General features: G+C 35.3%; 1 protein-coding gene across 2 annotated transcripts in view; it reads right to left on the bottom strand.

The window, feature by feature from the left end:
* The window catches only part of SLC35B3 (solute carrier family 35 member B3), a 33,819-nt gene extending 19,928 nt beyond the window's left edge, over positions 1-13,891 (bottom strand). The window contains exons 1-4 of one of the 2 annotated variants that reach the window (XM_080655273.1): positions 13,773-13,891; positions 10,379-10,672; positions 7,516-7,637; positions 6,771-6,886 (exon numbers count right to left, since the gene is read on the bottom strand). In XM_080655273.1, the coding sequence (XP_080511399.1) occupies positions 6,771-6,886; positions 7,516-7,637; positions 10,379-10,579 (439 nt within the window). In that variant the 5' untranslated portion in view covers positions 10,580-10,672; positions 13,773-13,891. Of the gene's footprint in view, positions 1-987; positions 1,143-6,770; positions 6,887-7,515; positions 7,638-10,378; positions 10,673-13,772 lie in introns of both variants that reach the window. The other variant, XM_080655272.1, reaches the window with a different exon arrangement.
* Between the last annotated feature and the right edge of the window lie 516 nt (positions 13,892-14,407).

Raw genomic sequence — 14,407 nt, 5'->3', positions numbered from 1 at the left:
GAACACTTAAAAAGTTTATGGAAATTAATGCCTCCTTTTCCTTATATATTATATACAGCTATGAATTTTCTTCTGGTTTACAAAGTAACCAGAGTAATTATTCAGGCTATATAACTGTTTACTGTTTAAGTTTACAAATACCATAATCAAATAACTACTAGGTTAGTATTAACTTATTTTAATATAGCCACATTTAAATAACAAAACCATGTAGTGTAACTTCTTGTAAGGAATGTAAGGAAATATTATACATGCTCAGTTAGTTATGACAATAAATTTGGTTTTTAATAGGGACTGAGATCATTGTTTTTTCCTGTGTGAATAGTTATCCTGAAATTATATGCAAAGTAGTTGACAGACATGCTTTCATTAAAAGGGATTTTTGGGAAGACAACTAATGGTTAAAATGAAGTCTGGCTGTATAAGGATGTTGGTGATACAGAAACACTTGATTATCAACACATGAGTATTCCTCATGACAGTGATATGAACAACTTGTTCTGCTGCTTCTTGCTTTGACTGCCTCCTCTCTTACTGCTAATTCCGAAGAGCTTGTAACTTGATTGGGGCTCTAGGAAATCAAGAAGCCAACAGAACTGGTAAAACAGAAGTTCTGCTTAGGTTAAGCTTTACTTCAACATGAGAACCACCTATTTGTATAAGGAGGTAGAGACAGAGCCCTGAAGTGTACAGGACTGAAATAATTGGAAAAAGGAGCTTTCCAGGAACTTAGGTGCTTCTGAGCTTTTAATATGTGAATAAAGTATTTCTGGAAATGTAAGTAGACTCCAGACTAAAAGAATAAAACAAAATACTATTTTTATTCTATCTGAATCCAAATTATTGATTTCAGATACTATCACTCAGAATTGTTATAATATCTAGAATGTTCATTAAATTGACCAAAGTTTAATATTTTTCCTAATGCTAGATGCTATAATGTAGCCTACTAGTTTCAAACAGGATGAAAATACATCATTACTATACCTTGAATAAAAACTCCTCCTAGCATTACAGGAATCAACTTGCAGCACTTGAAGATGACTTGGGTCGGATAATTCAGGTAGCCCAAGGAAGTATTTGATAACCCCATAGTACCCACAGTAAGAAAAGCTATTATCATGTAGGTTTTTCCTGGTATTCTGTAAAAGACAATTTTTAAAATCTTCATTTTGGGACCCAATTCATACTTGTTAGATAATGTGTTTACAATGTGTAAATGTCTACTTACTCTTTTTATTTCTGTTTAGTATTTTTAGAAATATTGATTAAATATCACTATTTTAAAGTTATAACATAGTTTATTATATAAAAGAATATCACTAAAAATAATGATTCGCCCTTATTTAATCAATCTTAATTGAGAACTCCCAACTGTGTGAAAAAGTGGTATATTAGCCACTTACATTCTTACTGTAGGTATAAGGTATAAAAACTATCTTGACTAAATTTAGAAAAAAAATAAAAATAAATTTTGGCCTTTATAATGGTAAAAGGCACCTTAATTAATTTATAACTTCTAAATTGTTCTGTTTCTTAACGTTTCCATCTAGCATTAGGAAAAGTATATCCACCCATTCTGCTAGAGAAACTCGAGCAGAATTTCTCTAGAAAAATTACATGTTTAAAACTCTGGACATAGTATTTATTACTATAATATCTTATGATTTATTTCTGTCTGTATTCTGTAAAATGTTTAAACAACAAACTTTCTGGTGAGGAATCTGACTCTCTTGTTATGATCCCAAATCTTCTACTTTGAGTTCTATCTGGATTTTCTAAAGAAAATTCTCAATTTGGCATCTTCAAAAAAATTTTTTTTTAAATATATTTTATTGATTTTTTACAGAGAGGAAGGGAGAGGGATAGAGAGTCAGAAACATCGATGAGAGAGAAACATCGATCAGCTGCCTCCTGCACACCTCCCACTGGAGATGTGCCCACAACCAAGGTACATGCCCTTGACCGGAATTGAACCTGGGACCCTTCAGCCCACAGGCTGATGCTCTATCCACTGAGCCAAACCGGTCAGGGCCATCTTCAAAATTTTGAGCTATCACTGTGAGCACATGCTAGTTAATGGTCTAAAATAATACTCTTGTACATTGGTGTGACTAACACAGGAAGCACTGCTCACATAATTACATTATGCTGCCTCCTTAGATCTAGTTTCTATTTTGGGATTTGTGTTCATGTTTAAATCAAGGGAACAAAATTCTTTCATATTTTAATATGGCTAGATGTAAGGCAAAATAATTTACTGGAAAAATTCAATTAGAATGCATCATTTCCACTTACATTTCAATTCTAAGACCTTTTCCTACTTAACTACTAATACAGTGGTCAACATTTAAAGTCCACATGGAAATAATTTGGCATGCCCGCATGCATCAGTGTACACAAACACTGAATTTTACTCTGTTCGTGGGGTTTAACCCCCCAGTGCATACCATTAGGGAAGCAGGACAGCTCTGCTTCTCTCGGTAAGGATAGACGTCACCTTATTCAAACAATGGCCAGAAAGTAAAAAATTCCAGCCAGAAAAATCACAAGGAATGATTAGAAAAGCAGCATAGAACAGGTAGAAAAAAATCCCAGCCTGAAACTCAGAAAACCTAAATTCAAAAGGCCCAATTCTGAGAGCAACTTGCTATATGAACTCATGAAAATCCCAGCACTCCTCTAGGTCCATTTTCTCATTGGTAAATGAGGAAATTCGAGTTCATCATCTTGCCTGTGGGATTCTCATTGTTTCTGTTTTTATTTAACATCCTAATTGCATACTTCCTTAGATGTGGTGAGAAAATTGTAACTTAAAGTAATAAAGTTACAAGGTAATCTTTGTTGCAAAATAACAAGTGGTATATTTAGGGTATTATACTTTATCATGTGCTTCACCACACATGTACATTTGATTCTCAAAATGAAAGAGAAAGTTAAGAAATTTCCCTGAGCTCTTGACAGAGCTGATTAGAGGCAGTGCAAGACTCAAAGCCCTATTTTCTGACTCCAAATCCTGTATTCTTTCAAGTACAGTGGTATTCATAAAAACAAAGAAAGACAAAAACTAAGCAAAGGTCTACAGAGCTGTGCCACCTAACAGGTTAAGCGCCACGCCTGTTTTGTCTTCCTTTCCATTTAGCCCGTGATATCCAATTTCACAGATATGCTGGCGGCCAGAGATCTGTGTAAGGTTGCGATAAGACTGCATGTATATTTTCAGATATATTTCTTGTATGTATTTATCGCAATCTGTACTCTGTATTCTTTTAGAAATGCTTTCTCTTCAGTCAGTTGTCTGTGGTTCGTGTTCCAGTGCAGTTTAAAAATTTTTTCTTTACCCGTAACAGTGACAATGTCAGTAGAAGAAGTGTGTGAAAGCAATTCAAGTGAAATTAGTTTTCCTAAAAAACATCGAGTCGTTCTTTTTTCGTCATCAGAGGATGAGGATGAGGACTTGGAAGAATGGTATGATCCAAGAGGTAATCAACCAAGGATTATGCCTTTCACCTATTCGTCTGGCTTTAGGATTGAAGACTTGAATGTAAAGTCATGTACAACAGTAGAGAATTCTTATGAACTGTTTGTGCCTAATGAATTGTTTGAGGATATCACCAAACGAACTTCTATGCGTCGCAAAAACTAGGGATTGGAAACTCGCAGCTAATGCGTAGGAGGACAGTGACAAACAAAAATGAAAAGATTTTTTGCGTTGATTCTATGGATGGGACTAGTTAGACTACCATCTTTACGTTTATATTGGTCCCATAATCCTGCATATATGCAAACTTTCCCCCAAAATATAATGTCAAGAAATAGATTTGAAATATTATTACGAATGCTGCATTTTTCAGACAATAGGGAGACAGATGTTTCCAATCATTTATGTAAAATACAACTAATAGATAACATGGAAATAAATTTCAATAAATAGTATGATCCATCTGAAGCCATATGTATCGATGAATCGTTTGATTCCATTTTGTGGTCACATAATATTTAGGCAATATTTAAAACAAAAACGACACAAATATGGTATTATTTAAGTTGTGCTGTGGATCTGGGTACACATATGCTTTTCATGTATATGCAGGAAAAATTTAGAAAAAGAAAATACAACACCAACTAATGTTGTAATGTCTCGTTGTAGAGATGTATTCAATAAGGGACAAATGTTGTACACAGACAACTGGTACACGAGTTTAGATTTAGCATATAAATTACTCGATAATAATACTCATTTAGTAGGAACATTACGTTCAAATCGATGGGGAAATACTCATGAAGTGACATCAAAGAAATTAAAATGGGGAGAAATTATAGCAAAAGAGAACAAAAAGGGAATAACGATCTTAAGATAAGTGGGACATCTTACTTCTTTCAACAAAACATACGTCAGAGATGGTGAATGTTGAAAATAGATCAGGTCACTACTTGAAACCAAAAATTGTAGTGGATTATAATGCAGAAAAAAGCAGCAGTTGATATATCTGATCAAATGAGTGCCTATAATAATGTTATGAAAACCCATGAAATGGTATAAAACTCTAGCCTTTGAGCTCCTACTAAATACTGCTGTTCTCAATGCTCATATTTTATTTAAAAACTAGAGACCTGGTGCACGAAATACATGCACAGGGGTGTGTGTGTCCCTGAGCCCAGCCTGCACCCTCTCCAATCTGGGACATCCCTCTCACAATCCAGGACTGCTGGCTCCCAACTGCTTCTGCCTGCCAGCCTGATCACACCCTAACCACTTACCTGCCAGCCTGATCAATGCCTAACTACTCCCCTGCCCACCCGATTGCCCCTAACTGCCCTCCCCTGCTGGCCTGGTCACCCCTAACTGCCCTCCCTTGCCAGCCTGGTTGCACCTAACTGCCATCCCCTGCAGGCCTGGGTCCCCCACAACTGTCCTCCCCTGCGGACCCGGTCACCCCCAACTGCCCTCCCCTGCGGGCCCGGTCACCCCTAACTGCCCTCTCCTGCTGGCCTGATCACCCATAACTGCCCTCCCCTCCTGGCCATCTTGTGGTGACCATCTTGTGTCCACATGGGGGCAGCCATCTTTGACCACCTGGGGGCGGCCATGTTGTGTGTTGGAGTGATGGTCAATTTGCATATTACTCTTTTATTAGGTAGGATATTAGCAAGAAGAATATGAGTATAACAGAATTTCGGAAGAAATTAGCTGTCCATCTAACAAATTGTCAGGATGAGGAAATTCCAAGTAGCAGTACTGTAAATATACCTCAAATATCTCATCACAAACTACAACAAAAAACTGGAAGAGTATCTAAAGTTCGAAGATATTGTAAAAAATGCTACAAAGATAATGCAGCACGATTTGGACAAGATATTGCCAGAAAGTTGACAAAACAAGTTATAACATTCTGTGAAACCTGCACAGGACAACCATTTTTGTGTATACTGTGTTTTAATAATATTCATTAACATTTTTTTTGGTAACAAGTAATATTTAGGTACATTCTCTTATGATCTCCAAATTACTTAAAATTTATTAATAGAAGAATATAATTTTTTTAAATTGTATTTCGTCAGTCAACAGTGACTGATGCGGCCTGAATGAATAGTATACTGTCAGTCACCGGTGACAGACGAGGTCTGGACAGAAAGTATAGTGTCAGTCTCTGGTGACCGACATGGTGCTTAACGTGTTAAATAAATTCAGAGATGAATTATTCTTAAAGTGAATTCAGAAATATGAGATTAGGTGTACTTTCATTGTAACAGACCTCCAAAGACGTTTTATAAAAAAGTTTTTCATGGGCTGTAGAATAAAAAGGTTTCAATTCATAATTGTATTGATTATACATCTATTCTCTCAAATCCCTTCACTTTGTTTAAATGAAACACAAATGATGTTATCTTTAAATATGTATGATCATGTGGTTTAATGGTTGGGATAAACATGTCTTCAGGCTCACTCTCCATCTCATTTGGGTAGCTGAGAAGGGAGGTGTACCTTTTTAAAATTTAGGAGATGCAGTTTCTTTATTGTTTTTCATTTAATAGAGACAGTATTAGATTCTTTTACTTTAGAAGCAACAGAAGTCTAGCAGTTTGCAATAGGTAATGAATCATGAGGGTTCCTTATGTATTACTCTTCACATATATATTTAATTATTTTCTATTCTATCACCTATGGCTAAATCTTACAGAGTTTCAGAGCATGAAAATAGTGAAGAAGATATCCTCAGATTCAAATATTTTTAATATCACTGCTGTAATAATTTATTGGCAATATAGAGAGGTTGAGAGGTAAAATTAGACCCATGAAGAAATACTAAAGATACAAATTAAAATATTTAAAATGTTATAGTTATCTCCATACAAACATCAAAAACATTTATGAAAGAAAATAGCTGTGAAAATTTTATATTTTCACTGAAGGATTAAACATTTGTATCAACGAAGACAAAATACCAGTACAATATTAGAGCGCCTTATTACATTTTAAACTGCCTAATATATATGTGAAATATTTACATATTAGGCTCTGATATGTCAGAATAACCACACTTACCAAAAACTTATATCCAATTTCCTTACCACTTTCTAATTATAATTAGAGGCAAGGTTTTATTGTATATTTTTCTATATGCCATTAAAAATATATGGAGATGTTTCTACAATCCAAATGGCCCATTTAAAACATATTGTCAGCCCTAGCCAGTTTGGCTCAGTGGATAGAGCATCGGCCTGTGGACCAAAGGGTCCTGGGTTCGATTCCGGTTAAGGGCACGTACCTTGGTTGCAGGCTCCTCCCCGGCCTGGGCCCTGGTGGGGCTTGTACAGGAGGCAACCAATCGATGTGTTTCTTTCACATCGATGTTTCTGTCTTTTCCTCTCTCTTCCACTCTCCCTAAAAATCAATGGAAAGATATCCTCGGGTGAGGATTAACAAAAACAAAACAAAACAAAACAGAAACAAAAGAACAAACAAAAAAACCATATTGTCAAACAAGCTCCTTTGGTTTTGATGAAAAGGAATATTATGAAATTTCTCTGTCTAAGAATGCAATTTCAGCCACTGGACATTACAAATATGACAATGTTAAGTGAAATATATCTCACAAAACAAAACCTAACTATACATTTTAAAAACCACTACAAAAACAGGTACTGGCATTTCAATTTACCACTTTGATGTAGTAGCACTGTAAATCTTTCAGTAATCACACCTATGTCAGTGAGATTTATAAAAACACACATGTACTTATGCTTTCTCATTTCAAAATATATTTACTACATGTTGAGCCTAAATTATATTTTTTATTTGATAACTTATACTTAGAGATTACTTTTTTCAATGTATAATGAAAATATCATATTAATATTTTTAACAAGTTGATTAAACTGCTAAAAATGCTTTGGTATTAAATATTTTATTACATTTATTTCATGTATTACACTCTGTATGCCTAAAAAACAAAATTTAACTACTACTAGTGAACTTAACTGTCAAAAAATAAAAACAAACAAACCACATACCTTCTTCTTTTGTCCTGAATAAGCTGAAGTTCTATTAGGCCAAATATGGAGTAAAATGCAAACTGTACTAATGTAAGGTACCAGCCATAGGGCTTAAAACCCTCCACTGAAAATATTAATTCCTGTCAAAAGATACATGAATACTGTTAAGTTCAAGAGAACAACCAATTTCCTCACAATAAATTCCAATAAACACAACATTTATTAAAAACACTCAAATCATGACACTTCTCAGAGGTATAACTAGAGAAGTTAGGAGGCCTTTCCAAAGAACTGACACTAGATGTCCAGGTATGAAAATCAGGAGAAAAATTAAAAGGGTGAGGGATAGCAATGAAGCAACATTATTGTATGTTTTTTTCTCTCTCTCTTTTTAAATTTACTGATTTCACAGAGAGAGAGGGGAAGGGAAAGAGAGAACATGGATTTCTTGGTTCACTTATTTATGCATTCATTGGCTGACCTGACTCCAAATCCTCACCAGGGATCAAACCCACAACCTTGGCATATTGGGACAATGCTCTAACCAACTGAGCTACCCGGCCAGGGCCTTTTCTTTCTCTCTTTTTTAAAAGACAAAAATTAGAAGAGTTGCCCCCAAAGTTGGAAAGGTACCTGATTCAAGAGCTCATTTACTATTTAAAAAGCATATTTCATTAGAAGTCTATTATCTCAGGCCTGTTTTTCTATAAAACTATAATCAGTTCAAATCAATTTAATGTTAATTTTTTGAATACTTGTGCCACAGATTATATAAAACTTCTTGTGAGGAAATGGTTATTTTGCCTAAACATAATGTTGTACCATAAAGTATTATTTACATTAATTCTTTAAAAGACATTCTTAAAAAGTCATTAAGAGGTGTTCTAATAGCTATCTTACTAAATAAGATTTCCCCCGCAAATATACATTTCAACTGTATTTTAAATAAATTAAAAAAAAATAAGATTTATGTATAAATTTTCTTTCAAAGAAAAACTAAACATAGCCTAAACAGACCCTGAACTAGACTTTGTACATTTAGGATACAGCGTAATTTCTCAAATTTAGATTTCATGTTAAGTAAGTCTGCAAAGTATTTAGGATTTTTCTGGTTTATGAACTATAAAACATGAAAATAGCTTGATTAAGTATTTTGGCATTCATATTATATAAATATATAGCTAACTTCAGTACAAAACTTCAACCATTTTCTTTAAACTATTTTAATATGCAATTATGTGTCATTTAGTAACAATGTCAATTTCACAATGATAATGTTGTTACAAACATATTTATAGCGATTTATCTATTTTAAAAGAAACTCTGCACATTAGCTATAAATTAAAGTCTCTGATCATTAATATATAATGAAATTTGTACAGTAAATTTCTAATTCATTTTCCTTTGCAATGACTAACTTTGCTCCCAAGTTATTTGGTAAGAATGATATTTTATTTATTTATTTATTTATTTATTTTTTAAAATATATTTTATTGATATTTCACAGAGAGGAAGGGAGAGGGATAGAGAGCTAGAAACATCGATGAGAGAGAAACATCGATCAGCTGCCTCCTGCACACCTCCCACTGAGGATGTGCCCGCAACCAAGGTACATGCCCTTGACCGGAATCGAACCTGGGACCTTTCAGTCCGCAGGCCAACGCTCTATCCACTGAGCCAAACCGGTTTTGGCAAGAATGATATTTTAAAAAAATGTTTTCAGCAAGTATTCTAGATTTTATTTAATAAAATTTACTATTTTTTATTGTTCTTCACTGTGATATCTGAATTTTTATAGCATTTTATAGTGGCAAAATCAGTTATTATTATAAAAATTAAGATTTTAATTCATGTTTTTGTTTTACACTAATTCTCTTCATAGCATTTTTATAAGCTAAGGAATAATCACAAACCACCTTTATTTATACTAATATTTTATCTTTAAGACAACGTCAGAGTACAGTGATTAAGCTCACTCTAATTAATACTACAGCATACCACAAATATCTGTGTTTGAAAAAAACACATCACCCTCCTTTTCTTGAATTATAAAGGGTTCTCTCTTGTTGGGAGTTGCATAAAAAGCAACGTTGGTAATGGCTGAAAATACTAATGAACTGACCATTAATAATATTAGTCCATTCCAAAATTCTGTTTACACTAGCCTAGATCCTCCCATCCAGCCCATGTCTTTGAAGGTCAGGAATTTACTGCTGGTTAAATGTATACAACTATGCCATAACACAATGCAAATGTGAGACAAACTGTGGAAATGTTAGAAATGTTTGGCACAGGTCAAAAAAGATAAGGTTCTGCAAAAGTTAGAACAGAAAAAGAAAGTAATAAGAATGAAAACACAATAGGTGTTTAAAAAAAAAAAGAAAGGATTCAATGATCACAGGATCAAAGAGATACCCTTGGAAAAATATAAAACATCTGTAGAAGCTTTTTTCAAAACTGACCTGCTAGTATTAAGCTCCAAGAATGAAGAATGAACTGGAATACAGCCTTTGTGCTATCATTACAGTAAATTTTAATGAAGAACTATGTTCCAGAAACCAAACAATACTTGAATTATCCACTTCTAAAAACAAATACATGCTTACATTATCTATATTTTGTTAAATATTTTTTCATACTTTTAATTTCTTAAGATTTTCTTTGCTCTCTTTCCCTCACTTAAAATATTGAATTCTGAAACTGTGACCTCTGCTGAAGCAGATTTACTTTTAAGAGGCCCTCTTCTACTACTATACTGAAAACTTCAAATTTGTGAATAAACCACTAACTTATAAAGAAAAATATCTTGAACAAAACTCTTGAGTGCTCTTATTGACCATAACTGTTATAATTACCATAAACAAATAACTATTTTTTTTACCTGTAAATATCCATAAATGAGGTAAAATACAAAAACTCCAGCAACGCATATGAAAAATTGAGTAAGTTTGTTAAATCTGCTAAGATTTATGCCAAGCACTACAATGTCATCTATTGACTTGATGTGTGGTGACATTGTTTGGGTTTTGGATGGGACAGTTATAGAAATATATTTCCTGGAGTTGTTGAACTTGAGATCCATTGTTCTTATTTTGCCACATTCAGATTTTCCAAAGGTATCTTTGTTGGCTTCCTCTCCTTTGTTCAGTTTTTCTTTTGCTTGCTGAGCTAAGTCCTAAAGAAGGAAATAGGCCATGTAAGCAAAACATTTGGATCATAAAGTGTCATGCTCCAAATAATATTTCAAATCACTTTAAAAATTATACAGATAAATCTCATAGTCTCTGGATATTAATATATTAATTCCCCTATTCAATCTTCCAATCAACCAAAAACATGTCAACTCTACATCTTCACCTAATAAAGACGAATATGTCATTAAATTAAACATATACCATTCTCATTTCCAAAAGCTAATGTCATATTTATTTCATCAAAGTAAACACATCTTTATGTTTTTATATGTAGAAAAATATAATTTTTAAAGCCCATGACAGTTTATGCATGACATCTTCACATTAATGTCAATTCTTATTTGCAGAAGAGTAAAGAACAACTAATGCTTCTCATATACTAAGACAATATATTTGCTAATGACATTTTAAAATAAAGTCAAACAACTGTAAGTGACTTAAAAAGCTAGATTTATCAGAAACTACAGAAAGGAGGATATACTTTAGCAATAGCATCTCTTATGTAAAAAAAAAATGTTTTCTTTCTTTGGAGAAAATAATTTTAAAAGTCTTTAGGGAGGTGTTGTTCAATGGTTGTAAAGTTTTAGTTAAACAAAATGAGTAAATTCTAGAGATCTGCTATACAATATAGTGCCTATAGTTAAAAACAAGGTGTTGTGCGCTTAACATTTGTTAAAAGGATAGATCTCATGTCAAGCGTTCTTAATCATACAAACACACACAGAAGGGAAAATAAACTTTTGGAGGTGATAGATATGTTTACTACTTTGATTATGGTGATAGTATCACATGCATATGCATATATCCAAATTCATCAAATTGTATATATTAAATGTGCAGGTTGTTTTTAAATATATATCAATTATACCTCAATAAAGCTGTTTAAAAACAAAAGAAAAAAGTCTTTGGAAAAAAAAAAAGTCTTTGGGATTGCAAAAAGCTGAGAAACACACAATTTTCTGTTAGCCTGTAAAAAAAAAAAAAAATGAAGGCTCCATAGATGACTGTTGATTTTCTTTGGATTTATACATGGTGGGACAAAAGTAGGTCTACAGTTTATGGTATGGAAAATAATACAATAATTAATAATTAATAAGACAAGAATAAACTCTGTTTTGCATACTTTAAAGTATAAACTTAAAAGTGTAACATATTAAATGAAGGACTCTATTGCACTTTAGTAAACACTATTTAATCAACAGTATTCCTCTTCTTTCTAATACTTTGTCACTTCAACACACCTACTGGCAATCTTATGAGCCACAGACCTATACCAGACACGCATAAATCCCTGCAGCACTGTTACTTCTTGGACACCTGTGCCAAAATATTGACATCCATACTGAAAATTTCCACAGAGCATCCAAAATGAACATGGAGATAAATTCACTTCTGTTGCTTACTTGAGGCACCAGCACTAGAAAACCTGCCTTTTAAAGCTTTGCATTTAGAATGCAGTTTTATTAATCAGAACATCATTGGTCAGATCATGTGACTGATGAAGACCCTGTGAGCTCTGAAACCCAATAATTGTGATCTTAAATGATTGTTATATCCCTTCCATTTCAGACATTAATGACACTACTAATCAATATCTAAAGAAATGAGGCCAATGTCCTTGTGGTGCAGGAAAAAAAATCAAGCATAAAGTTAACACTGGTTAACATTTCAAATTAAATGATCGACATTTTGCTTTGCTTTAGAAGTTTACAGTAACTCTTGAAACTAAGTACAAAAACCCAGAGCTGTGACTCACTGCCTGAGGCCTCTTACTAAAGACAACACAGATATTTAATTTTAGTTACCTAAAGGCACAAATAACAGCTAAAACTGAGTAAAAAAGCAGTATTTCTAGCACATAGTAAATTTAATAAATTATAAAAACTAGTGATAATGTTGATTTACAACGACCTACTTAAGTCAAAAGTATTTCAGTAAATTTCTTAATCCAGTCTTTTCCAACCTTAAAAGAAAAGTCTCCCACAACAAAAGGGTAAAATATGAGGAAATTATGCCATTTCATTGTAAGTAACCTGAAGTAAGCTTGATTCTGTATTTTGTCACACTCATTACTACAAATAAAAGGATCTTACTATTATAGTTAGATTAAGTGGACTCTAGATATTAATCATGACCTATGGGGAATGATTATAAAACAGAGAATAATAAATGCTGTCCCAATTCTTTGTACACACCTCATTACACAAAGTTTAAGAAACCGTGTGGTACTTTTTGAAGGTTACTCTTTTTTTCCAAGCGATAAAGCTAAACTTAGGACTATATATATAATATATATTAAGTATAAAACACACTTATATAAATTATTTTCAAATGCTGCTCTTTCTCTTCCAAGTCACAAACTATCTCAATTCACTTAGAAAATGTTTATCGAAAAAACAATTCTCGACATCTGCTATCCTCCTGATTATGTCCAATACTAAAAAATTAAAACTCTCTAAGCACACCAAATCTTCTGGCCTTCGTTCATTATTTAAAAGAAATATAAAACGGTTGCGGAGAGAACTGAGCTGCAAAGACTGGAGGATCAGCATAGATTCTAGTGGAGGTTTAAGACATGAATTTAATAACCCGGTAAGAACAATCACCTTGCACTGCAAATCAAATGGACAGCAGGGTACCCTACTTAACGCAGAACCGGAAGAAGCTCCTAACTAAAATGCAGGCTTGGACCCCAGGTGACGGATATTTCTCGAGGTCTGCGAGGCCCCTGTGCGTGGCCCCAGGCCTGCGACCCAGACACCTGGCAGGAGGGAGGGAGTTCTCGCCGGCGGAAGGGCGAAATGGGGCAAAGAGCAGCGCCCCTCCCTAGAAACCATGACAGCAGGTTTCTGGTCTGTACAGAAGGAAGTGACCCGCGCTCTCCATCCCAACCTCAGCCTCTCCCCGCAGGTTCCTGAGGGATGAGGGGAGGATCTCGGGGGCAAGGAGGGCGGGGCGGTCGGGTCCCAAATAGGACGAAAGGCCCGTGCTGCACGTCCACTCCTGAGCCTTCCGGTGACCCCAAACTGGGTAGCGCCAGCCAGACGAGCGTCTCCCCCTCCCCATGTCCGTCACCATCACCTCCTGCTTCTCCTCCTCTTGGACTAATCTTGCACTTTCCGCCAGGTTGCCGACTCCACGCAAAGGTCCTCGCGGTGCCGGCGCCCGCGCGCCACTTCCGCCTATGTGTCTCTGCGCGCGTGCGCAGTCTCACGGCCCCGCCTCCTGGGTGGCCTCTGGCCACCGGTCTGGGCTACCTCTCGCGCATGCTCTCTCTCCTCCAGGGCGCGGGAAGAGTGCCTCCCAGGTGGGCTCTACCTTGCGAGGACAGCGCTCCTTACCCACTAAAAATGGCATAGGGGCGGCGACCGCCAATGGGATCAAGTGTGCTCCACTTGTTCCTTGGTCCAAGCCTCAGCTTCTACAGCCTCCTGGTTAGCAGGGGCCTGGGACTCCCCGGCTTCTCCAGCCCCGTGGGCGCCCAAGCAGGAGGAGACCTCCTGTCAATGGCCCTGCATTGAAATTTGAGAAGGCGGCCAAGAGGTGAAAGATGACCCCGCATTTAGAAATCTTTGGAGTTCCCTCTTTCCTCTACTTGATCCTAATGAGATGAGGCAAAGTCGACATGCCTTTCTCTGCTTCCATGTTCTTACCTGACTTGCACCTGCTTTCTGGTGTAAATGGACTGAAGTAACACTTGGGTTGCCTCTGACGTT

This window comes from Plecotus auritus, assembly GCF_963455305.1.
Source record: "Plecotus auritus genome assembly, chromosome: 2".
NCBI classification, from domain to species: Eukaryota; Metazoa; Chordata; class Mammalia; order Chiroptera; family Vespertilionidae; genus Plecotus; species Plecotus auritus.
The sequence above is the reverse complement of the archived record's forward strand: the minus strand, read 5'-3'. Positions and strand labels throughout refer to the sequence as shown.